The sequence below is a fragment of the Bos javanicus genome, chromosome 21 (genome assembly GCF_032452875.1).
Source record: "Bos javanicus breed banteng chromosome 21, ARS-OSU_banteng_1.0, whole genome shotgun sequence".
NCBI classification, from domain to species: Eukaryota; Metazoa; Chordata; class Mammalia; order Artiodactyla; family Bovidae; genus Bos; species Bos javanicus.
In genome coordinates, this window is record NC_083888.1 from 7,652,891 (window position 1) to 7,677,469 (window position 24,579).

A 24,579-nucleotide genomic window follows, 5' to 3' on the forward strand; every position below is an offset into this window, starting at 1 on the left:
AAGAAACCTCTCCAACCCAGGCAGAGAGGGTCCAAGCAAGGTCCATACAACTTAATTCTGTAACAAATTTTGGAGTTCATCTTGGGGCACACTCTGTCCATTAATTCAGGGTTACTCACTGACCCAGGGCCAACAAAGCCAGCTAAGTAACTGAACCATGTGCCCCAATTCTTGACCTCTGGGCCAGTGAGGGATACTGGAGATAGAAATTAAGCTGGAGACGGAAAAGCAGCCAAAGATCAGGTGGAGCACACACCGCCGCCCCCCCCCCCACCCCGCCCCCAGCATATCTACAGCAATGATGCTTGCAGCAATTTGGGGAAGCTGGGCCGACCTCAGATATGCAGATGACACCACCCTCAAGGGAGAAACCAAAGAGGAACTAAACAGCCTCTTGATGAAGGTAAAGGAGGAGAGTGAAAAAGCTGGCTTAAAACTCAACATTCAGAAAATGAAGATCATGGCATCCAGTCGCATCACTTCATGGCAAATAGATGGGGCAACAATGGAAACAGTGACAGACTTTATTTTGTGGGGTTCCAAAACCACTGCAGATGGTGACTGTAGCTACGAAGTTAAAAGACACTTGCTCCTTGGAAGAAAAGCTATGACAAACCTAGATAGCACATTAAAAAGCAGAGATGTTACTTTGCCGACAAAGGTCCATCTAGTCAAAGCTATGGTTTTTCCACTAGTCATGTATGGATGTGAGAGTTGGACTATAAAGAAAGCTGAGCACCAAAGAATTGATGCTTTTGAACTGTGGTGCTGGAGAAGACTCTTGAGAGTCCCTTGGACAGCAAGGAGATCCAACCAGTCCATCCTAAAGGAAATTAATCCTGAATATTCATTGGAAGGACTGATGCTGAAGCTGAAGCTCCAATACTTTGGCTACCTGCTGCGAAGAACTGACTCATTGGAAAAGACCCTGATGCTGGAAAAGATTGAAGGCAGGAGGAGAAGGGGATGACAGAGGATGAGATGGTTGGATGGCATCACCGACTCAATGGACATGAGTTTGAGTGAACTCTGGGAGTTAGTGATAGACAGGGAAGCCTGGCATGCTGCAGTCCACGGGGTTGCAAAGACCTGGACACTACTGAGCGACTGAACGGACTGACTGACCCAACTTCCCGGTGCTGACCCATCTTCAGCCAGTAAAGCCGGGGTTGGTTGTAGAGCCATCTGGTTGAAGCCAGACCTCTTTCTAGAGGACTGGACTGGGCGGTTGGTTATCTAAATTGAGCTAATCCTCTGGTAAGGAGAGAGGGTGATGAGATAGTTGGTTACCTGGTTGGACTAGATCCTGGCAAGAAGATCAAACTGGACGGGATCTTTATCTGAGCAATTTATATGATTTAGAGCAGAGGCCCCAACGTCTGGGATCTAATGCCTGAAGATCTGAGGTGGAGCTGATATAGTACTAATATAAAGTACACAATAAATGTGCTTGAATCATTCTGCAATGATTCCCCCTATCCCAGTCAGTGAAAAAATTGCCTTCCACGGAACTAGTCCCTGGTGCCCAAAAGGTTGGGGACCGCTGACTTAGAGAACTGTTTTCCCACTCCCACTTCACTCTGTCTCTGGGAACTGCTTGCTGAAAGCAGTCACCTACATCAGGTATTTCCTACAGCTCACAGTGGGTCTGGCAACACTGACTTCAGTCACTGACTTCAGACGGTCTAAGACCCTCTTGGACAGTGTCTCCCCTTCTAGCCCCTGCAAAGACTGGTTCAGGTTGCAGTTAGAGCTCCCAAACCACTTGGGGTGGGCCAATCCAGTGGGATCTGCATGGTCACCAACCCTAGGAAGAGGCCACTGGGAAGCTGAAGAGAGACTAGAAGTAAGGACTCCTCGATATGGGGAACCCAGCCTCCATCCCAGTGAACACTGCTCAGGTACATTCTCCGTAACTGTAAACTCTTTGAGTAGCACCCACTAACAGGGAGACAGCTTATTTTCTTTGTTAACACTGCATAGCTCCAATGTAAACTGGTGGATGGAGAACGCTGGCCAACTAACGACTCTCTAATTCATTTTTCAATTGGATCGTTATCGCTAGTGTTTAAAAAGAAAATGGGATGAGATCCCCTATGTTGGATTTTTCATGGCTCTTAGCCAAAAAAAGGGACTGTGGAAAAAATGTGAAGCCAGTTTAAATCTCTATTTCCTGGGAAAGACTGAGGGCAGGAGGAGAAGAGGGCAGCAGAGGATGAAATGGTTAGACAGTATCGCTGACTCAATGGACATGAAAGTGAAAAGTGTTAGTCGCTCAGTCATGTCCGACTCTTTGCAACCCATGGGCTGCAGTCTGCCAAGCTCCTCTGTTCATGAAATTCTCCAGGCAAGAATACTGGAGTCGGTAGCCATGCCCTTCTCCAGGGCATCTGCCGGATCCAGGGATCGAATCTGGGTCTCCCGCATTGCAGGCAGATTCTTTACTGTCTGAGCCACAAGGGCAGATCCTTTAAAGGAGGAAATGGCAACCCATTGCAGTATTCCTGCCTGGAGAATTCCAAAGGAGACTGGTAGGCTACAGTCCATGGGGCTGCAGAGTCAGACGTGACTGAAGCAACTTAGTACATCTCAATGGACATGAGTTTGAGCAAACTCAGGGATATAGTGAAGTACAGGGAAGCCTGGTGTGCTGCAGTCCATGGGGTCGCAAAGAGTCAGACAGGACTCAGCAACTGAACAACAACAAGCTTCGACAAAAACCAAATAAAAAGAATACTCATGAAGCAAAGAAGCCCTAGCATGCATGAAGCCTATAATAGAAAGTCTATTCAAACAAGGGCTTCTTAGACCCTGCCAGTGCTCTTGCAACAGTCCTATTCTGCCAGTAAAAAACTCAAGAGATGACAGCTGGTTCATGACCTCCAAGCTATAAATACAGACAGGAAAGAAATTCACCCATTGAGGCCAGATCCTCAAACCATACACTCTACCCCATACCCCAAGAGTATTTGGTATTCCAGGTGGTGTGAGTGGTAAAGAATCTGCCTCCAATGCAGGAGATGTTAAGAGAAGTGGGTTCGATCCCTGGGTCAGGAAGATCCCCTCAGGAAGATCCCCTGAAGAAGGGGATGGCAACCCACTCCAGTATTCTTGCCCGGAGAATCCCTTGAAGGGGGGAACCTGGCGGGCTACAGTCCATAGGATCCCCAAGAGTCTGGCACAATTAAAGCGACTTACCATGCACTTGAATGAAAGTGAAGTCGCTCAATTGTATCCGCCTGTTTGTGACCCCCATGGACTGTAGCCTTCCAGGGTCCTCTGTCCATGGGATTTTGCCATTTCCTTCTCCAAGGGATCTTTCCAACCCAGGGATCGAACCCTGGTCTCCCGCATTGTAGACAGAGCTTTACTGTCTGAGCCACCAGGGAAGTCCATGCACTTAGCTAGGTTTAAAAGACACCTTCCTTTGTGTGCCCTTAGCCAGGTAAACTCAGTACATTTTTGCATTTGAATGGCAGGATCTAAACTACAGGAGAAAACACCACTTGTGCTGGGTGGTTCTGCCGCAGGGATTTTAAAACTCCCTCACCCTTTTAAGAAAGGTTTTAGCTGAGGATCTCTGTGACTCTGAATTAGAACAGGGGACTATCCTTCAATATGTGGATGAAATTCTAATCGCCAGCCCCATCAAAGAGCTTTCTGACCATAACAAAGTTACTGCCTTAAATCATCTGGCAGAGAGAGGATATAAAGTTTCAAAGGAAAAAAGCCCAAATCTCCCTCCAGCGGGTAGAATGCTTAGGATTTAATAACAGAAAAGGGGCACAGGGCACTATCTAAGAAGAGGAAAGAATGGATTTGCCAGATGGCACCCCTAATACGAGAGAACAGCTCCAGGGTTTCCTGGGGGTGCCTGGCTCTGCCATGTGTGGATCCCCAATGCTGGCTTAATTGCTAAGCCCTCATATGAACAATTAAAAGGGAAGGACCTTGACTCTTCTGAGCAGACCCTCAACTGTGACTGAGCATTCCTGGAACTGAAAAAACATCTCGGGAGAGCCCCCAGGTTAGCTTTACCCAACCTGAGCCCCTCCTTCCATCCGTATGTACCTGAAGGAAGAGACACTTCCCTGGGGGTGCCTACACAAAAACCCGGACCTCTGACTCTGGTTGAGGCCTATTTTTCTAAACAACTGGACCAAAGTGAAACAGGAGGGAAGGGGGCAGGGCACAAACTTTAAAAGAATGGCACAGCCTGAGGACACAACATAAACTGATCTCAGGGAATAAACAGATTAAAAGAGGGGGGTGGGCTGGGGATTAGGAGGCTGCTGGAGGCTGCTGAAGGCTATACTTCTGCCAAAGAGCATATAGCCTGTATTCACTGGAGAGGCCATCAAAGGGAGAAGCAGAAATAACAAGAGGAAATCGCACAGCATATATGGCAGCTAAACAAGCTGTAGAGGGTGGGGACAGACTTCAAACGCCCCTGCTATCGCTGCCCCCAGATCCTAGCTCTTACCCCCCAGAAGAAAGAGAAGGCTTTGTGATGGGCCTGTTTTAAACGCCCAGAATACCTGGAAAGGATGGTTAACAATCATGGGCAGCTGCTCTTCAAGCTACTGCACTTCAAGCCATTCTGAACGGGCACTTCAGGCCATAAGCAGGAGACCCTGTATCAATGGCTTATCACATCCATCACGACTCCCAATTTCTGAAGTCTCCTTAAACAGATAAGGTTGAACCGAGCCCTCTCTGTCTCCAGAATAACCTCAACACTCACCCCTCCAAAGTCAAGGGAGGGACCCCCACCTCGTACAGAGGCACATATCCAGGTCAAAGCTTGCAAGTGGATTTCACAGTAATGCCCTGGGTACAAGGAAATTTTCAGATACTTGCTGGTTTTGACTGACACCTTTGGCTAGATTCCTGCCCCAAACCAAGACTACTTCAGAGATTTCTAAGGCCCTGCTCAAGGAAATAATCCCTTAGTTTGGGCTCCCTAAATCCATTCAATGTGACAGTGGTCCCACCTTTGTTTCTCAAATTACTAAGGAAATCTCTAGAGCACTGGGAATTAAATGGAGGTTGCAGCCCTCTTGAGCTTCCCAGGTGGTACTAGTGGTGAAGAATCCATCTGCCAGTATAGGAGACAGCAGAGGCGCAGGTTCGATCCCTGGGTTGGGAAGCCTCATGCAGAAGGAAATGGCAACCCACTCCAGTATCCTTGCTTGGAAAATCCCATGGACAGAGGAGCCTGAAGGGCTACAATCCATGGGGTGGCAAAGAGTCAGGCACAAGACCACAATCCTCAGGAAAAGTAAAAAGAATAAATCAAATTCTCAAAAGAAATTAAGCCAAACTGTGTCAAGAGATTTATCAAACTTGGATCTCTCTTCTCCCCACAGCACTTCTCAGAATGCAATTAGCCCCTAAAGGAAAGCTTGGGTTAAGTCTGTATGAGATCAGGTACAGGAGGCCCATTCTTGAAGGACCTGCCTACAAAGCCAACCTTAGGGACATGGATGACTGAAATATGCCTTACAGATGGGAAAAAAATCAAAGCTTTACAAGCCTTCCCCTTCTGACATGGTTTTACATCCTTTGTTCCCTGGAACTGGGTTTATTTGAACACCTGGAAGGCTGGAAATCCACAAGACCAGTTAGCCCCCAAGTGGGCAGGACCTTATCTTGTAATCTTGACCAGTGCAGTGCCTGACAATTGCAGAGCATAACTCCGTGGGCCACCATACCAGAGTAAAGACAACACCTATGCCTCTGGAAGTTACTGAGCCACTTGCTCAATTACAGCTGTGTGAACCTGTCACTGAGCTTATATTACTTTTTAAAGGGACTAACCCTACTAATAACTAAGTAAGGTGATGGACAGGCTTAGCAGTTGGCCTTGTCATTGCTACTGTATTACTTAGCTTCCACTGTTCTGCCAAACCTCCTCCTACTGGTAAACATTTCCTCTGTCCATGCTGGATATAGGGAACATTAACACTGGAGGCAGGATGAGTGGCCATTATTGTCTATTCCTTCTTATCTTCTCTGTGCTATCTCTTACAACCATGCATGAAGAATGGGGATTCAGTAGTGAATTTCTTGAGAATTATAGCCTGCTGACAAAAGCTATCCTAGTGCTGAATCTGTCACCTCCACTCTCCAAGTGACACCTACAGATTAGCTGAACACAACTCAGTGAGGGACAGCATAGAAAACCTATTCCTCCCGAAGTTTATATCCCATCCCTAAAGCAGCTTCCCTGCTTGGATTCCCTCTATCAAACACAAAGTACGCACTCCACAGGACCACCACTATGATCAGGCTGCTGCCACCGCCCCTATTAAACACCCCTATAAAAAGGAGGGACTTACAGTAACACCCTAGGGTTACTCTGGACTCTGGCCACGACTTCTTCCATTACCCCACAATTTAAGTGCCTTGGGTTGACTCCTATGGAAATCTCACCCACTGTGTCCCCTGCACCGACTTGATGAACACCCATACGGACCAGATGGGAGATGTACTTACTGCAGATGGAAAATGCCAGTTGTCTGACAGTTAGTATATGGCCCTCCTAAGGCCTGGGGAAAAGCCACTGGTCAAGAATCCCTCAGTGACCCCCACCAGGCAGGTGGGCCTCTCTCCTCACTCTGCAAGGGCACCCTCTGGGGCTAGCCACTTTCAAATGTGATTCAACTCCCCAGAACATATGCTCCCTATGGGTACCCGTTCCTTTGTGGCCTGAGAATAAACCAAGTACCCCATCAGAACAACTCTGACTCCTCCTTCCCTTCTCTGGGGTGGGCTCTAGTCCATCCTTGTTTAGATAAGCCCCATCTTGGGGACATTGCATGCTACGGCAGCTAAGTTCTCAGAACCTAGGTATAACCGTTTATAAGATCACCCAGCCCTGAGATAAAAGGACTCATTCTGGCAGCAGTAAGGACTTCTCTCAGACTAGTGGCCCCTGGGGAAGGTTTGCACAGCATGAAATCTCTCTACAAAATCTCACCCAGGCCTTTAAAGACTTGTCTAAAAACACAGGGTATGCTTGACAAGAACTCCATACTTCTCTGGACTCTCTAACAAACGTTGTTCTGAACAACAGACTAGCCCTTGACTGTCTCCTTGCTGAGCAAGGGGAAGCCTGCACAGTTACTAATAAAACCTGCTATACATATGTCAATAACTAGGTTGGTTGAGATAAACCTAAAAAAGATATGACTAAGCTCAATGGTTATACAGATAGAACACACAAGGTCTAGATCTAAGCTCCATCTGGAACATAGTCAAGCAGGGTCTTCCCAGGCTAACTTGCCTTTTTTCCATTTCTTGGCTCCACTAATTGCCATTATCTTCCTGCTTATCTCTGGGCCTTGTCTTGTCAACTTCCTTAGTAAATGTGACTTTGATGACTTTGAAGTCATCAAGCTTCAGATGATACTAATACAGGCATACAAACAATTCTGACTGCAGCTTGCTGATAATTAGACTTAATTTAGGCTAGTCAGGAACAGTTCTGCTCCCCTAATCCAAGGAAAAACGGCACTCATGTTCAGCAGGAAGCAGCTTCAGAAGTCAGACCTTCACCCTTCAGTGGCCCTCAAGAATGAGAAGCAGTAAGGAGGAAGAGGTGGGGGTGGTGTTATTGCCAGAAGTGCTCCAGATTTCTGCTCAAAACCTGCCAGGCCCCACCTTTAGCAGGAGTTAACATAAATATTTAAGTTAAAGGATCCAAGGATAAGAAAGAAAGCCACAAAAAAAGATGGTACCAGTTGGGACCAAGATGGCCAGGAACCTGACCTCCAACAAACCCTGAGTCTCATTATACATTAATTTTACTAAATTAGCCTACTATTCTTAACATGACACACCTACTGGTGGCCAGGACCAGCCATTAAAGACCATAAAAAGGATAAAAGCAGAGTGGCATCCTACTCCCTGGAAAAAATCTTCCTAGGTAGACTAATGCATATGCCTCTCCATCATTAGCCTCACTCCTCCTCCCTTTGTCTTATCTTTAATATTAAATCCCTTTCATCAGGTGGGCAAGAAGTTGGTCTATGAACTTAGCTCTTGCTTCTCAATTTGTTGGCCACTGAATAAAGCAAGAACCTTCCAAGGCTATGCTAGGTCCTGAATAAGGCTCGTATGATTTAATTCAGTAACGATTTCTTCATTCATTCTTTTGAAGGAGAATTAACTACCTCCTAGGGGGTCAGAATCTGGAGAAACAAAGGAAAATTAATCTTCATCTGAGGCTAAACTAGAATGGTTAATTCACAACTTTGCAGCAATAAATAACTCAGCAATCCCACTACTGGGTATATACCCTTCAGTTCAGTTCAGTTCAGTCGCTCAGTCATGTCCGACTCTTTGTGACCCCATGAATTGAAGCACGCCAGGCCTCCCTGTCCATCACCAGCTCCCGGAGTTCACTCAGACTCATGTCCATTGGGTCAGTGATGCCATCCAGCCATCTCATCCTCTGTCGTCCCCTTCTCCTCCTGCCCCCAATCCCCCTCAGCATCAGAGTCTTTTCCAATGAGTTGACTCATCGCATGAGGTGGCCAAAGTACTGGAGTTTCAGCTTTAGCATCATTCCTTCCAAAGAAATCCCAGGGCTGATCTCCTTCAGAATGGACTGGTTGGATCTCCTTGCAGTCCAAGGGACTCTCAAGAGTCTTCTCCAACACCACAGTTCAAACGCATCAATTCTTCGGCGCTCAGCCTTCTTCACAGTCCAACTCTCACATCCATACATGACCACTGGAAAAACCATAGCCTTGACTAGACGGACCTTTGTTGGCAAAGTAATGTCTCTGCTTTTGAATATGCTATCTAGGTTGGACACAACTTTCCTTCCAAGGAGTAAGCGTCTTTTAATTTCATGGCTGCAGTCACCATCTGCATGGATTTTGGAGCCCAGAAAAATAAAGTCTGACACTGTTTTCACTGTTTCCCCATCTATTTCCCATGAAGTAATGGGACCAGATGCCATGATCTTCATTTTCTGAATGTTGAGCTTTAAGCCAACTTTTTCACTCTCCACTTTCACTTTCATCAAGAGGCTTTTTAGTTCCTCTTCACTTTCTGCCATAAGAGTGGTATCATCTGCATATCTGAAGTTATTGATATTTCTCCTGGCAGTCTTGATTCCAGCTTGTGTTTCTTCCAGCCCAGCGTTTCTCATGATGTACTCTGCATATAAGTTAAATAAGCAGGGTGACAATGTACAGCCTTGACGTACTTCTTTTCTTATTTGGAACCAGTCTGTTGTTCCATGTCCAGTTCTAACTGTTGCTTCCTGACCTGCATACAGATTTCTCAAGAGGCAGGTCAGGTGGTCTGGTATTCCCATCTCTTTCAGAATTTTCCACAGTTTATTGTGATCCACAGAGTCAAAGGCTTTGGCATAGTCAGTAAAGCAGAAATAGATGTTTTTCTGGAACTCTCTTGCTTTTTCCATGATCCAGCGGATGTTGGCAATTTGATCTCTGGTTCCTCTGCCTTTTCCAAAACCAGCTTGAACATCAGGAAGTTCACGGTTCATGTATTGCTGAAGCCTGGCTTAGAGAATTTTGAGCATTACTTTACTAGCATGTGAGATAAGTGCAATTGTGTGGTAGTTTGAGCATTCTTTGGCACTGCCTTTCTTTGGGATTGGAATGAAAACTGACAGTCCTGTGGCCACTGCTGAGTTTTCCAAATTTGCTGGCATATTGAGTGCAGCACTTTCACAGCATCATCTTTCAGGATTTAAAAGAGCTCAACTGGAATTCCATCACCTCCACTAGCTTTGTTTGTAGTGATGCTTTCTAAGGCCCACTTGACTTCACATTCCAGGATGTCTGGCTCTAAATGAGTGATCACACCATCGTGATTGTCTGGGTCGTGAAGATCTTTTTTGTACAGTTCTTCTGTGTATTCTTGCCATCTCTTCTTAATATGTTCTGCTTCTGTTAGGTCCATACCATTTCTGTCCTTTATCGAGCCCATCTTTGCATGAAATGTTCCCTTGGTATCTCTGATTTTCTTGAAGAGATCTCTAGTCTTTCCCATTCTGTTGTTTTCCTCTATTTCTTTGCATTGATCACTGAGGAAGTCTTTCTTATCTCTTCTTGCTATTCTTCGGAACTCTGCATTCAGATGCTTAGAAAACCACAATTCAAAAAGACACATGAACCCCAATGTTCACTGTGGCCTGTACACCACAGCTAGGACACGGGAGCAATCTAGATGTCCACTAACAGATGAATAGATAAAGAAGTTGTGGTACGCATATACAGTGGAATATTACTCAGCCATAAAAAGGAATGGACTTGAGTCAGTTGTATTAAAGTGGATGAACCTCGAGCCTGTCACACAGAATGAAGTGGGAAAGAGAAAAACAAACATACTATATTAAAGCATATGTAAGAATCTAGAAAAACCATGCTGATAAACCTGTTCACAGGGAAGGAATGGAGATGCAGACGTAGAAAACTGACTTGTGAACACAGTGGGGTAAGGAGAGGGCGGGATGAACTGGGATAGTATTGACATATATACACCACCATGTGTAAAACAGAGCCAGTGGGAAGATGCTCTATAACACAGGGAGCCCAGCCTGGTGCTCTGTGAGACCTAGTGGGGTGTGAGGGCGGTGGCGGTGGGGCGGGGGGGCGGGCAGTGCAGGGAGGCTCAAGAGGGAGGTGATATATATATATATAAAACAGCAATTATCGTCCAATTAAAAAAAAGAATAAAATACTGCAAAAAAAAAAAAAAGTCATCCACAAAATGTTAGTGCCTCTCAACATCCCCTACCTACCCCTTCTCTTCTGCCAGACAACAAAGGCTAGTGAGTGGGAGGGTCCTCAGAATCAGTCCTAGGCAGAAGTGAGCAACGTGTGGGTCTGGGTGATGACTCTGGGCAGCTCCAAGCACCCAGCTGGATAGCACAGGATGGCACATGCTGGGAGGAAGTTTGGTCAGAGGCCGCTTCAGCCCTTCCTCCTCCCCTGCAAGCCCAGTATCAGGACGCACCTACCTGCGTCTCGGGAAAAGGCCACCTCCACGCCCTGCACTGCCGCCCGCCTGCTGACCGCCTTCATGCTGACCTCTGACGCGATCACTTCTGGCCCATCCGGAAGGCACACGCCGCACTCGGGCCGGAAGCCCCGGATGTCGGCGTCTCGGTAGCCTCGGTTCTTGCTGCACTGCTCCAGAAAGATGGCCTTGGCGGCGGGGTCCACGCCCACATGCACAACGAGCTGTGTGAGCACATGTGGAGGCAGAAGATGAGGGAAACCGAGGTCCCCTCTGCTCTCCAGACGGGTCAGAGGGAGAGCTCTGGGGAGCAAGACACCCCAGTCCCCCAAATGTGCCACCATCACACCCATCCCCTGCCGCTCCCCTTGATGAATGTGCTGGAACGAAAAATCACTGGATAGACACCTACATGGTATCTAATTTAAATATTTTCCTATTTCAAAACATTTTTATATGGCAGTGTATTCCTTTTTTCCCTGGGGGGTCCCAGCTGGTATCTAAGACTATCCCAGGAGAAGCTTAGTCTTTCCCTGGAAGCTTCCATCTCTTTTATGAAATTTTAATAAAGGAAGTTAATAACAGTCTAATAAAATACTGTTAGAATTTTTTGAGCTGATTATTTTTCCTCTTTGAAAAATATAGCTCATTATATTATCAAAACATTAGGGTATCATCTTAAAGGTCTGCTGGTATTTGTTCTATTAATATCATCTGGTCTTCATATCTGGAGGATGTTTGTACCAGTTTCCTGCATAGTAACTCTGTTCTGATAAAATATTCTGGGAGTGATGAAATGGGCCTCTCCAGGTGGGCCACTCTCCCACCTCCGGGTGGGGGCCACCCTCCAAATGCTCTCCTAGGCCAAGAGGTCCTTGCCTCTCACCCCATCTCACAACCCACCTGCTCTGCAAGGGCCTGGCTGGGACTAGCCCAGGGGCCTCTCTGTTAGGTGGGAACTACCTTTGAGTCCAGGCTGGGAATAAAGCTTCCTTTTCTTTTCCTCCTTCTCTCTTTCCAGAGTCTTATTCTGAGATTCTACTCTGTATTTCATCTTAAACTTTTATAACCAGACCCTTTTGAAATTGTCTGGGCTGTTACTGGTGCGCAGGGGGCAGGATACACTTGAGCCATCAACCCTAGAACCAGGGTCCTGGGGTTCACAGGCTCTGGGTCTCCACACATAATCATCCCACCCCCCGCTCCCATCCCCACTGCCTCCCTTGCTGTCATTTACTTGTGGTTGAAGATCTTCCCAGATTCTGGCGACCCTTTGTTTCACTTCCCTGTAATCCACCGGCAGCTGAAGAGTCTGCAGCTCTACCTCCATGTCATTCCCCAGGCCCAGTTTGGAGAGTTCCTGCAGAAAGAAACAGGTGGGTCACCTCGCTTGCTGGAGGGCCACAGGGAGCTCCTCACAAGCCAAGTTCAGGGCCATCCAGTTCGTTGCTGGGGCCTTTGGGGGCCTGGACCTGCCCTCAAGGAGCTCCCACAGAGGCGACGGGTCAACAGTGGGCCAGAGCTCCTGCTGCCCGCACAAAGCCCCATATAGTTGCCCTTGTCAAGGTGCACAGACCCCAAAGGCATGTCTGACCCAGTCTGCAGGTCAGAACGGCGTTCACAGAAGGGATGCAGGGTACTTCTAGTGGACAGATGAGGGTGAGCCAGATGGAAAAGCTGAAGGGTGTATAAGACAGAGGGAGGTGCACCCGGAGCTGAGAACAGAAATTCATCACCTCTGTCTTGCAGATGGAAGTCCAAAACCAAGGTGTCAGCAGGGTGATCCTGCCTCTGAACCTTGCCGAAGGCGCCTACCTTGCCTCTTTCAGCTTCTGGCAGCCCCCAGTAGTCCTTGGTTTGTGGTAGCATAACTGCGGTCTTCACATCATCGCCCCTTTGTGCGTGTCTGTCTTTCTGTCCAGGTTTTCTGCTTTATAACAACACCCACCCATGACACTCTCTAAGGTAGTGCTTTCCAGAAGGCTGATGGCTTCACTACTGCCAAACCAGAAAGTTCAGGAAGGCCAAACTGTATTTCTCCATGGCCTTTATAGTTATAGGCGTGGGATGGAGTACGTTGGATACCGAAGTGAAGTGAAGTGAAAGTCACTCAGTCGTGTCTGACTGTTTGTAACCCCATGGACTAGACAGTCCAAGGAATTCTTCAGACCAGAATACTGGAGAGGGCAGCCTTTCCCTTCTCCAGGGGATCTTCCCAACCCAAGGATCAAACCCAGGTCTCCCACATTGCAGGCGGATTCTTTACCAGCTGTGCCACAAAGGAAAGCCCAAGAATACTGGAGTGGGTAGCCTATGCCTTCTCAGGGGCTCTTCCGACCCAGGAATCAAACCCGAGTCTCCTGCATTGCAGGCAGATTCTTTACCAGCTGAGCTCTCGGGGACCAGGCATTTCTGTGTGCTTTACTTATCTGAAAGTCAATACCCAAAGGTCCTGCTTCTCCTTATCAGCTGTTTCTTTTCAAGCTTCCAATGCGGTGCTCAAACAGCCTCAACTACAAGCTGGCATTAGAATCCCTTCCCTGCTGGATTCCAGTGGACTCAGAGTCTGGGGCTGCACTGCACGACTGGCCACCTTGACATTTTAGGGCAGGAAATAGAAACAGGCAATTTAGGTGAAATAAATACAGACATCACACTTTGCCTCACACCAGCTCAGCTCACCTTTTGCATCAACTAGATTAAGGAAAACATCTAATGTTTAGAGATCTTTGGATGTCAGAAATGCAGATAAGGAACTGCAGACCAGTATAAACTTGAACTTTTTCAAGGATTACCATGGAATTATCCTCCAGGATCCTCCTGATGCATTTTCTTTTCCTAACTGGTGTGTCACCCTCTACCTCTTTCCCTCCCAGTTGTCCCAACACGGGGAGCTGGCACCTTGGCAGGTCTGCCATGTCACCAGCTCCAGGGATTCTGCTAAGGAGCAGGCAGTGTCCCCTGGAAAGGTGACCACTGCCGCCCATACTGTGGGGCTGGAAGTCCAGGGGCTTGCTGGTTCCCCTGGAGCCCTTTGAGCAAGAGGAGCAACAGATGGAGCCAACAGACACCTCCCACTGAGGACAGAGGTTAGACAGGAAGGTAACTACACCACCATGGGCTACAGGCCTCCTGGGGCCTTGGCCAGGCTGCCTGGATGGCTCTAGGAAGTCTGCAGTCATCCAGAGATCACTAGGTTTTGTGGTCAGCTGTACTGGTATTGGGAGAGGGAGCTATGGACTAAAAATATGTCCCTGACCCAAATTCGTATGTTGAAACCCTAAGGTTTAGATGAGGTCATGAGGGTAGGGTCATGCATGGTGGGATTTCATGCATGTATGCACGCATACTAGGTCAGGTGTGTCTGACTCTTTGCAACCCAGTGGCCTCTAGCTCACCAGCTCCTCTGTCCATGGGATTCTCCAGGCAAGAATACTGGAGTGGGTTGCCATGGCCTCCTCCAGGGGATCTTCCTGACCTAGGGGTCGAATCTGCATCTCCTGGGTCTCCTGCATTGGCAGGCAGATTCTTTACCCCTGAGCCACCTCGGAAGCCCACATAATGGGACTAACACCCTTATAAGAAGAAGAGAGGCCAGAGCCTTTCTTTCTTTGCCATTTGAGGCAGGACACAGCCAGAAGATACTGTAAGTCAGAAAGAAAGTTCTCACCAGGAACCAAATCTGTTGGCACCTTGATCTTAGACTTCATTTACTTCTCCGTGAGAAATGCATGCATGTTGTTTAAACTACTCAGCCTGCAGAATTTTGTTATAGCAGCTTAAGCTGACTAATACAGGGGAGCTTCCAGCTGGTAACGAGATAAGTCCTGGTTGAGTTTCAGATGCCTTCCAGTTCATCCATCCAGCTCATTATAACTCTTGAAAGTGACACAGACAACCCGGGACTGAAGTCAGAAACTGATTTGGGAATCTGAGGAACTCTCTCCAACCTGCAATCATGCAAAGAGCCTCCAGGCACTGCCTCATGTGGACGCTCGGCTCCCTCAAGCATGTGTTCTCTCTAACGCCTACACACACACACACACACACGCACGCACGGTGCCCTGGGCCATCTACACTGTGACCCATGGCAGACAATAGCATTTTACAAAGACTAAACCAAGCTGGTGGTCATCAGCAGCCTAAGCCTGGAGTGAGGAGGGTACAGGGCAGAGGGGGCACATGCAAAGTGAGACCCCACTAAAGTGAGACTCCAAAGGGCACGGACTTTGGAGTCACAAAGATGCAGGTTTGAGACCTGGCTCTGCCATCCTTTTTTTTTTTTTTTTTGGCTACAATGGGTCTTTGTTGCTGTGCTCGGGCTTTAGTTGCAGAGACTGGGGGCTTCTCTTGTCGTGGAACACAGGCTCTAGGCATGGAGGCATCTGTAGTTGCAGCACACGGGCTTGGTAATTGCTGCTCGTGGGCTCCAGAGCGCAGGCTCCGTAGTCATGGTGCGTAGGCAGAGGTGCTCCACAGCATGTGGGATTTTCCCAGATCGGGGATTGAACCCATGTCAGGGGACATCGGCAGGTGGATCCCTACCCACTGTGCCACCAGGGAAGTCCTGCCACCTTTCATTGGGCAAATGTGGGCATCTTATTTAGCTTTGGTGCACCTCTGTTTTCTCATCTGTGAAATGGGCATAAATAAAAGTTGGAGATGCTTTCACAAATTTTAAATGATTCACAAAAAGTGCCCAGCACAGTATCTGTCACATAATTGGGGCTTTATATGAAGGCCCAATATGTATAATTAGTCCATATTAATTGGAGAAAGTCATGCAAGAGGGATTTATTAAAAGTAATATTTATTAGAATTTGATTACTTTTAGCCTTTCAGAAGCAGGGAGTAGAATATTCTGCATAAGCAGACGGCAGACAACTGGTTGCCACCACCCTTTCTGCCAAGGAGGGTTGGTAGTTTTAGCAAAGAGAGCGTCAGTTCTATGCAGAGAGAGCCAGGGGTTTGTACCTTCCAGACTGGCACACTTTCTCAGCTAGAATTGCAGAGTGTTTTGTGCCCAAGGGGCCAGGGACAAAGCCTGGTATAACTCTTACCAAAGTGGAATTCAGGGTACTGCTCTCGCCAGAGGAATCACCAGGCTCCACGGGGAGCTGAGAGCCTGTGCCAGGCCCCCGATCCTTCAAAAAGCCTGAACCCCACCAGTCACAAAGGCCCTTGGGAATAAGGAAGCCCCACCTTCTGCCTCTTCCACCCACTTCTTCCTGCCTCCATGTTGTCCAAAATCTGGTTGCCAGGAACACACAGAGATTTAACAAAGAGAACTCAGTTGCTCTCTGAATTTTTTTCAAATCCACCAAGGCTGTGGCACCAGCTGGTGCTGCAGAATGGTTGCTCTTTTTCCACAATCTGAGTCTTCTCTCATCTAATGGGAGTCTGTGGCTAGTACCATGAAGCAGGAAAGGATTTCTTCATTCAAACTTCTTGAGTGCTTGCAATGTGGTCCTCTGCTAGAGCATGGGCTGTCTGGGAGGTTCACATTCTCAGAGGAGATGGAGTATAGGAATGGGAAGTGATGGCAAGACTCCTGGTTCTGGTTCCAAGGGCTGTGTTGGGCCACACTGGGCTGTGGAATTCTGAGGACCTTCAATTATTAGGTGGTTAGGAAGGAGCTTAGACTCCATGTCTTCCTCTTCCTATTGTGTGTTTGTTGCTCAGTTGCTCAGTCTTGTCCGACTCTTTACAACCCATGGTAGCACACCAGGCTTCCCTGTCCTTCAGTATCTCCCAGAGTTTGCTCAAATTCATGTCCACCGAGCTGGTAATGCCATCCAGCCATTTCATCCTCTGTCATCCCCTTCTCCTCCTGCCCTCAATCTTTCCCAGCATCAGGGTCTTTTGAGTCAGCTCTTCACATCATGTGGCCAAAGTATTGAGGTTCAGCTTCAGCATCAGTCCTTCCAATGAATACTCAGGGTTGATTTCCTTTAGGATTGATTGGTTGGATCTCCTTGCAGTCCAAGGGACTCGCAAGAATCTTCTCCAGCACCACAATTTGAAAGCATCAATTCTTCAGCCCTCAGCCTTCTTTATGGTCCAACTCTCACATCCATACATGACTACGGAAAAGCCATAGATTTGACTATACGGACCTTTGTCGGCAAAGTGATGTCTCTACTTTTTAATATGCTGTCTAGGTTCATCATAGCTTTTCTTCCAAGGAGCTCAGTTCAGTTCAGTTCAGTTGCACAGTTGTGTCTGACTCTTTGCGACCCCATGGACTGCAGCATGCCAGGCTACCCAGTCCATCACCGACTCGTGGAACTTGCTCAAACTCATTTCCTTGAGTTGGTGATGCCATCCAACCATCTCATCCTCTGTCATCCCCTTCTCCTCTTGCCTCAATCTTTCCCAGCATCAGGGTCTTTTCCAATAAGTCAGTTCTTCGCATCAGGTGGCCAAAGTATTGGAGTTTCAGCTTCAGCGTCAGTCTTTCCAATGAATATTCAGGACTGATTTCCTTTGGGTTGACTGGTTAGATCTCCTTGCAGTCCAAGGGACTCTCAAGAGTCTTCTCTAACGCCACAATTCAAAAGCATCAATTCTTTGGCACTCAGCAAGCATATTTTAATTTCATGGCTTCAGTCACTGTCTGTAGTGATTTGGGAGCCCGAAAAATAAAGTCTTTCACTGTTTGGGCAAATTATTGAAACTTGCCAAGCCTCAGTTTCCTGATCTTCAAAACGTCGTAGAAACAGGACCTTCCTCACAAGGGCTGCTGTGAAAGTTAAGCAAGACCATCCACGTGGAGTTATAGCCTAAGAGGACTGCCCAGAGGGGCTTCTGATCTGAGCTTGGAGGACTAGCAAGAGTGTTCAAGGGGAAGAAATTAAGGAGTGGGAACTTGGAGGTGTGTGCAAACAGCCTTCCCTCCTCCCTTCTTACCTCCCTACTTCCTTCCTTCTGCCCTCTCTCTGTCCCTCCCTCCCCTCTCTTTCCCTTCTCCTTCCCTCCTTCTCTCGCTCACTCGTCCATCAGGCATCAGATGTGGATATGGCAGAGACCCTCCTGGAGCCTCTGTGCTGGGCTCTGGGTGAGGGTCTTGTGTGCCTGTGTGTGCGTGTCTGCAGGCTGACCATGGAAGAGGAAGCGATAGCTGGTTCTTCTTGACCTGCAGGGTTGGAAGGAACCTGGGAGCCATCGGCTGGTCCTGGAGATCCAGGCCCGTGCTCCCTCCAACCCCATCTAGGCTGGAGGTGCCCCACGGACACAGAAACTAGGGGCAGGCCTGGGAGGGGCTCACCAGGCACAGGAAGAAGCCGTGGAGGTGACTGGGGGTCTGACGTATTAAGTACAGGACAGCTACCAGTGGAGCATAATGCAGCTATTATAAATGATTTTACAAAGAATGTGTTAACACAGGAAAACCCATGAAAAGAAACCAGTTTAAAAATAAGGATCTCAGACTGTTTCCTGCAGCCATTTACGGAAATAGGAGCATACTGACAACGAGGAGAATTAGGGGAGATTCTCATTTCTGTCTATATTTGTCGTAACATTTTTAAGGTGTATGTAGTATTTTTCCGGTTCTAAAAGCTTAACAAATAGTCTGGCTGATAATCAGACCAGCTGCCTCAGCAGCACCCTTGCTATCTGCAGGCAGTATGCCCAGCACCTCACCCCAGCCCCCTAACCTTGTCACCATTTTACAGATAAGGAACCTGAGGGTGAGTTTAAAAGAAGGGAGGCGTTCCAGAGACCCTCACAGAGGAGATGCCACCACAACAGTGGGGTCAGCTGCTTAGGGCTGACCACAGCTCTCACCAAGGGCTTGGAAAATCTTAGGATTGTTTCCAGGTCACACTCTTTTCCTTAACAAAGCCAAGTTCCGCTCTCCACATTTGACAAATGTCCAGCCTACGCCCAATATCCTTTGGTTATTCCTCCAAAAGTCCAGTAATGAACAACAGTAACCCAGTAATTCTTGATCCTCTGCTTAGAGCAGTTGTCTCCAAATATTTTTGACCACATGCCACTATTGATGAAAAGATTTTAGTATGCACACATGCATACATACACACACACACACACACACACACACACAATATCATTAGCTGGTATCTTCATGTCTCAAGGCATGATACATTTTTCATGTGGGCTTCACTGTTCATATTCATTTTACATACAAGTATATGTAAATCTGTATTTATAATGGTTCCCTTAATTCTTCCCTCTTTTTGGCCAATTTCTTATGAGACTGTTACTGTTTTTACATCACAATGTGACTGGCAGAGGACTCAGATGAGGTTAGATAAAGGATCACTTGGCTGTTTTCACATGTGTTCAGGTTTGCATCATATTATCCTGTATCTGTGGGTTTCTTGAAGATCCTTTTTGTAAGGATTTCTTGATCATAATTTGAGGCTTAGTTTAATTAAAACTGGATGATATTAATTCTGAAACACATTAACTGAAGTGAAACACTTTATCAGTCAGTCTAGTCACTCAGTCGTGTCCGACTCTTTGCAACCCCATGGACTGCAGCACGCCAGGCTTCCCTGTCCATCACTAACACCCAGAACTCTCTCAAACTCATGTCCATTGAGTTGGTGATGCCATCCAAACATCTTATCCTCTGTCATCCCCTTCTACCGCCTTCAATCTTTCCCAGCATCAGGGTCTTTTCAAATGAGTCAGCTTTTTGCATCAGGTGGCCAAAGTATTGGAGTTTCAGCTTCAGCATCAGTCCATCCAATGAATATTCAGGACTGATCTCCTTTAGGATGGACTGGTTGGGTCTCCTTGCAGTCCAAGGGACTCTCAAGAGTCTTCTCCAACACCACAGTTCAAAAGCATCAATTCTTCATTGCTCAGCTTTCTTTATAGTCCAACTCTCACATCCATACATGACTACCGGAAAAACCATAGTCTTGACTAGACAGACCTTTGTCAACAAAGTAATATCTCTATTTTTTAACATGCTGTCCAGGTAAGTCATAACTTTTCTTCCAAGGAGCAAGCATCTTTTAATTTCATGGCTGCATTCAACATCTGCGGTGATTCTGGAGCCCCCCAAAATAAAGTCTGACACTGTTTACACTGTTTCCCCATCTATTTGCCATGAAGTGATGGGACCAGATGCCATGATCTTAGTTTTCTGAAAGTTGAGTTTTAAGCCAACTTTTTCACTCTCCTCTTTCACTTTCATCAAGAGGCTCTTTAGTTCTTCTTCACTTTCTGCCATAAAGGTGGTGTCATCTGCATATCTGAGGTTATTGATATTTCTCCTGGCAATCTTGACTCCAGCTTGTGCTTCATTCAGCCCAGCGTTTCTCATGATGTTCTCTGCATAGAAGTTAAATAAGCAGGGTGACAATATACAGCTTTGATGTACTCCTTTCCCTATTTGGAACCAGTCTGTTGTTCCATGTCCAGTTTTAACTGTTGCTTCTTGACCTTATTACAGATTTCTCAGGAGGCAGGTCAGGTGGTCTGGTATTCCCATCTCTTTAAGAATTTTCCACAGTTTCTTGTGATCTACACAGTCAAAGGCTTTGGCATAGTCAATAAAGCAGAAGTAGATGTTTTTCTGGAACTCTCTTGCTCTTTCAAGGACCCAATGAATGTTGGCAATTTGATCTCTGGTTCCTCTGCCTTTTCTAAATCCAGCTTGAACATCTGGAAGTTCACAGTTCATGTACTGTTGAAGCCTGGCTTGGAGAATTTTGAGCATTACTTTACTAGTGTGTGAGATGAGCGCAATTGTGCTGTAGTTTGAAGATTCTTTGGCATTGCTTTTCTTTGGGATTGGAAAGAAAACTGGCCTTTTCCAGTCCTGTGGCCACTGCTGAGTTTTCCAAATTTGCTGGCATGTTGAGTGCAGCACTTTCACAGCATTATCCTTTAGGATTTGAAATAGCTCAACTAGAATTCCATCACCTCCATTAGCTTTGCTCATAGTGATGCTTCCTAAGGCCCATTTGACTTCACATTCCAGAATGTCTGGTTGTAGGTGAGTGATCACACCATTGTGGTTATCTGGGTCATGAAGATCTTTTCTGTATATTTCTTCTCTGTATTCTTGCCACCTTTTCTTTGTATTTTCTGCTTCTATTAGGTCCATACCATTTCTGTCCTTTATTGTGCTCATCTTTGCATGAAATATCCCCTTGGTATCTCTAATTTTCTTGAAAAGATCACTAGTCTTCCCTCATTCTATTGTTTTCCTCTATTTCTTTGCATTGATCACTGAGGAAGGCTTTCTTATCTCTCCTTGCTATTCTTTGGAACTTTGCATTCAAATGGGTATATCTTTCCTTTTCTCCTTTTCTTCTTTTCATACCTATTTGTACGGTGTCCTCAGACAACCATTTTGCCTTTTTGCATTTCTTTTTCTTGGGGATGGTCTTGATCACTGCCTCCTGTACAATGCCACAAACCTCTGTCCATGGTTCTTCAGGAGCTCTGTCTACCAGATCTAAGCCCTTGAAACTATTTGTCACTTCCACTGTATAATCATAAGGGATTTGATTTAGGTCATACCTGAATGGTCTAGTGGTTTTCCCTACTTTATTCAATTTAAGTCTGAGTTAAGACCTACAAGACGTTCTAGAATAAACACCCCAAAAAGATGTCCTTTTAATTATAGGGGACTGGAATACAAAAGTAGGAAGTCAAGAATCACCTGGAGTAACAGGCAAATTTGGCCCTGGAGTACAGAATGAAGCAGGGCAAAGGCTAATAGAATTTTGCCAAGAGAACGCAGTGGTCATAGCAAACACCCTCTTCCAACAACACAAGAGAAGACGCTACACATGGACATCACCAGACGGTCAACAGCGAAATCAGATTGATTCTATTCTTTGCAGCCAAAGATGGAGAAGCTCTATACAGTCAGCAAAACAAGACCGGGAGCTGACTGTGGCTCAGATCATGAACTCCTCATTGCCAAATTCAGACTGAAATTGAAATACTTTATAATAAATTAAAAATGATTCAAAAATGGAGGGCCTAGCACCATGGTGTCTCTTGCTCCAAGGCTGATGAATTCCCTTTTGCTTCAGGAAATCAAGCCTGTTCAGGGACCTGCAGATGTACAAAGCCAAGCTAGCTTTGGTACAGCTATGAAATATTGTTCAAGGATGATTTCATTTTTATAGACTAATAGAAATTCACACCCATTAGGTGGCCAATATAAGAAAATAACAACTGTTGGCAAAGATATGGAGAAATTGCAACCTTTGTGCACAGTCGGTGGAAATGTAAAATGGCGCAGCTGCCATGGAAAACAGTATGGACATTCCTCAAAATATTAAAAATAGAATTACCAGATGATCCAGCAAGCCTAAGTCTTATCAAAAAGAATCAAAACGCAAGAGCTCAAAGGGCTATTTGCATATTCATATTCAATGCAACATTATTCACAATAGTCAAGAGATGGAAGTAACCCAAATGTCCGCTGATGGAGGAACAGATAAACAAAATGCGATCTATACCAACAATGGAATATTAATCAGCCTTAAAAAGGAAGAAATTTATGGCACATGCTACAACATAGATGAGTCTAGAGGACAATCTATGCTGAGTGTAACAAGCCAGTCCCAAAAAGACATACTGTATAATTCTACGTAACTGAGGGATCTAAAGTGAAAGTGAAAGTTGCTCAGTCGTGTCCGACTCTTTGCGACCCCATGGACTATACAGTCCATGGAATTCTCCAGGCCAGAATACTGGAGTGGGTAGCCTATCCCTTCTCCAGCGGATCTTCCCAATCCAGGAATCAAACTGGCATCTCCTGCATTGCAGGCAGATTCTTTACCAACTGAGCTATCAGGGAAGCCCATGAGCGATCTAAAGTGGTCAAATTCATAGAGACAGAAAGTAGAATAATAGTAATCAGGGATTTGGGGGAAGGAAAATGGGGAGATGTTCAATAGAGTTTTAGTTTTGTGAGATGAAAAGTTCTGGATATCTGTTGCACAATAATGTGAATACACTTAACATTACTGAAATGTACACTTAAAAATGATTGAAAAGGTAAGTTTTATTTTGGTAAATTTTAAATGGTAATTAAAAAAAAAACATAGAAATGAAAACCCTGATATTTTCATGCCACGCTCCAATGGATCAACTTGCAAACTTGCAACTTTGCATTTTCAAAATCATTTTGAAAATGATTTGGGGTCCTCAAGAAAGCACTGATGTAGGGAGTATTGGCGGACAAAAGTTGGATGGCCCTGGACACCTCTCATCTCTGCATAGGAGGTTGGGCAGAAAAGGGTTAACCCAGCAGGCAGGGGCTGCTCAAACTCTGCACATTGCCAACAAACACCTGTCTTCAGGACTGGCCCTTGGCTGGCTCCTGGGAGAAAGAGCTCTGAGCCCTCGGGGTGTTCTGCCTGATTAGAGCAGTTGTATATGCCTGGGGCCTTCGGTCACATCATGCTAGTTTGATTAGAGTTTATGCCAACACTGTGATTTATGGCAGATGCCTGTTTTTGCTCTGGAGTCTGAGTAGCTTAGGTCAGGCATGCAGGCACTGCATACCTATGTGATTGACCCCAGTATGAATCCTGGACACCAAAACTCTGATGAGCTTCCCAAGTTGACAACACTTCATACCCGTTGCCACATGGCATCGCTGGGAGAGTTCCATGGCTCCATGCAGCTCCACTGGGAGACACCACTTAGGAGCTCGCACCTGGTCTCTCGGGGTCTTTGCTCCAAGCACCTTTCCTTTGCTGATTTCAACTGGGACCCTTTTCCTGTAGTACACCACAACTGCGTCTGTGCGCATAACAGCCTGAGGGTGGTCTTGGAGACCCCGTGACACACAGGCATCTCAATGTCTCTTGGACCCTGACTCTCCTTTAGAATCATTTCTTCATTTTCTCTTACTAGCTGTTTTTTCCAAAGAGAAAAGAAGGCAATTTTCTCTATTTTCATTCATTTTATTTTCCCCAACATTTTTCAAGCCCTTCCTTTGGCCAAGCACTGTGCTGCCCTGGTCCTACCACAGACAGGAAATACCCATGCAGAGTAACTGTCCTCAGGGCAGGTGGAGGGTGGGCAGGTGAGATGGTACTGCTAGGGTCAACTTGGAGGTTACAACACATGGTAGAGTCAATCAGGAGAACAGACTTGGAGCCTGGTGGGTACAGTTCTGTTCTGCATTTGCCCCTAAAGCACCAACTCAGGCATTTGGCTTTGGGCAAATGACTTTGACTCCAAGAGCCTCAATGTCTCATCTACCAGTGCAGTTCAGTTCAGTTTAGTCATTCAGTCATGTCCGACTCTTTGCGACCGCATGGACTGCAGCACGCCAGGCCTCCCTGTCCATCACCAACTCCCGTAACTTGCACAAACTTGTGTCCATCGAGTCGGTGATGCCATCCAACCATCTCATCCTCTGTTGTCCCCTTCTCCTCCTGCCTTCAATCTTTTCCAGCACCAGAGTCTTTTCCAATGGGTCAGTTCTTCGCATCAGGTGGCCAGAGTACTGGAGTTTCAGCTTCAGCATCAGTCCATCCAATGAATATTCAGGTTTCCTTTAGGATTGACTGGTTGCATCTCCTTGTAGTCCAAGGGACTCTCAAGAGTCTTCTCCAACACCAC

The 24,579-nt window shown here is 46.4% G+C and overlaps 1 protein-coding gene across 4 annotated transcripts in view; it reads right to left on the reverse strand.

Moving 5' to 3' along the window:
* Positions 1-24,579, reverse strand: part of PGPEP1L (pyroglutamyl-peptidase I like) — an 80,910-nt gene that overhangs the window by 10,398 nt on the left and 45,933 nt on the right. For 2 of the 4 annotated variants that reach the window (XM_061394278.1, XM_061394282.1), the window contains 2 exons: positions 12,239-12,361; positions 10,999-11,225 (listed from right to left, as the gene is read on the reverse strand). In XM_061394278.1, the coding sequence (XP_061250262.1) occupies positions 10,999-11,225; positions 12,239-12,361 (350 nt within the window). Of the gene's footprint in view, positions 1-10,998; positions 11,226-12,238; positions 12,362-12,816; positions 12,932-24,579 lie in introns of all 4 variants that reach the window. The other 2 variants (XM_061394280.1, XM_061394279.1) reach the window with 2 other exon arrangements.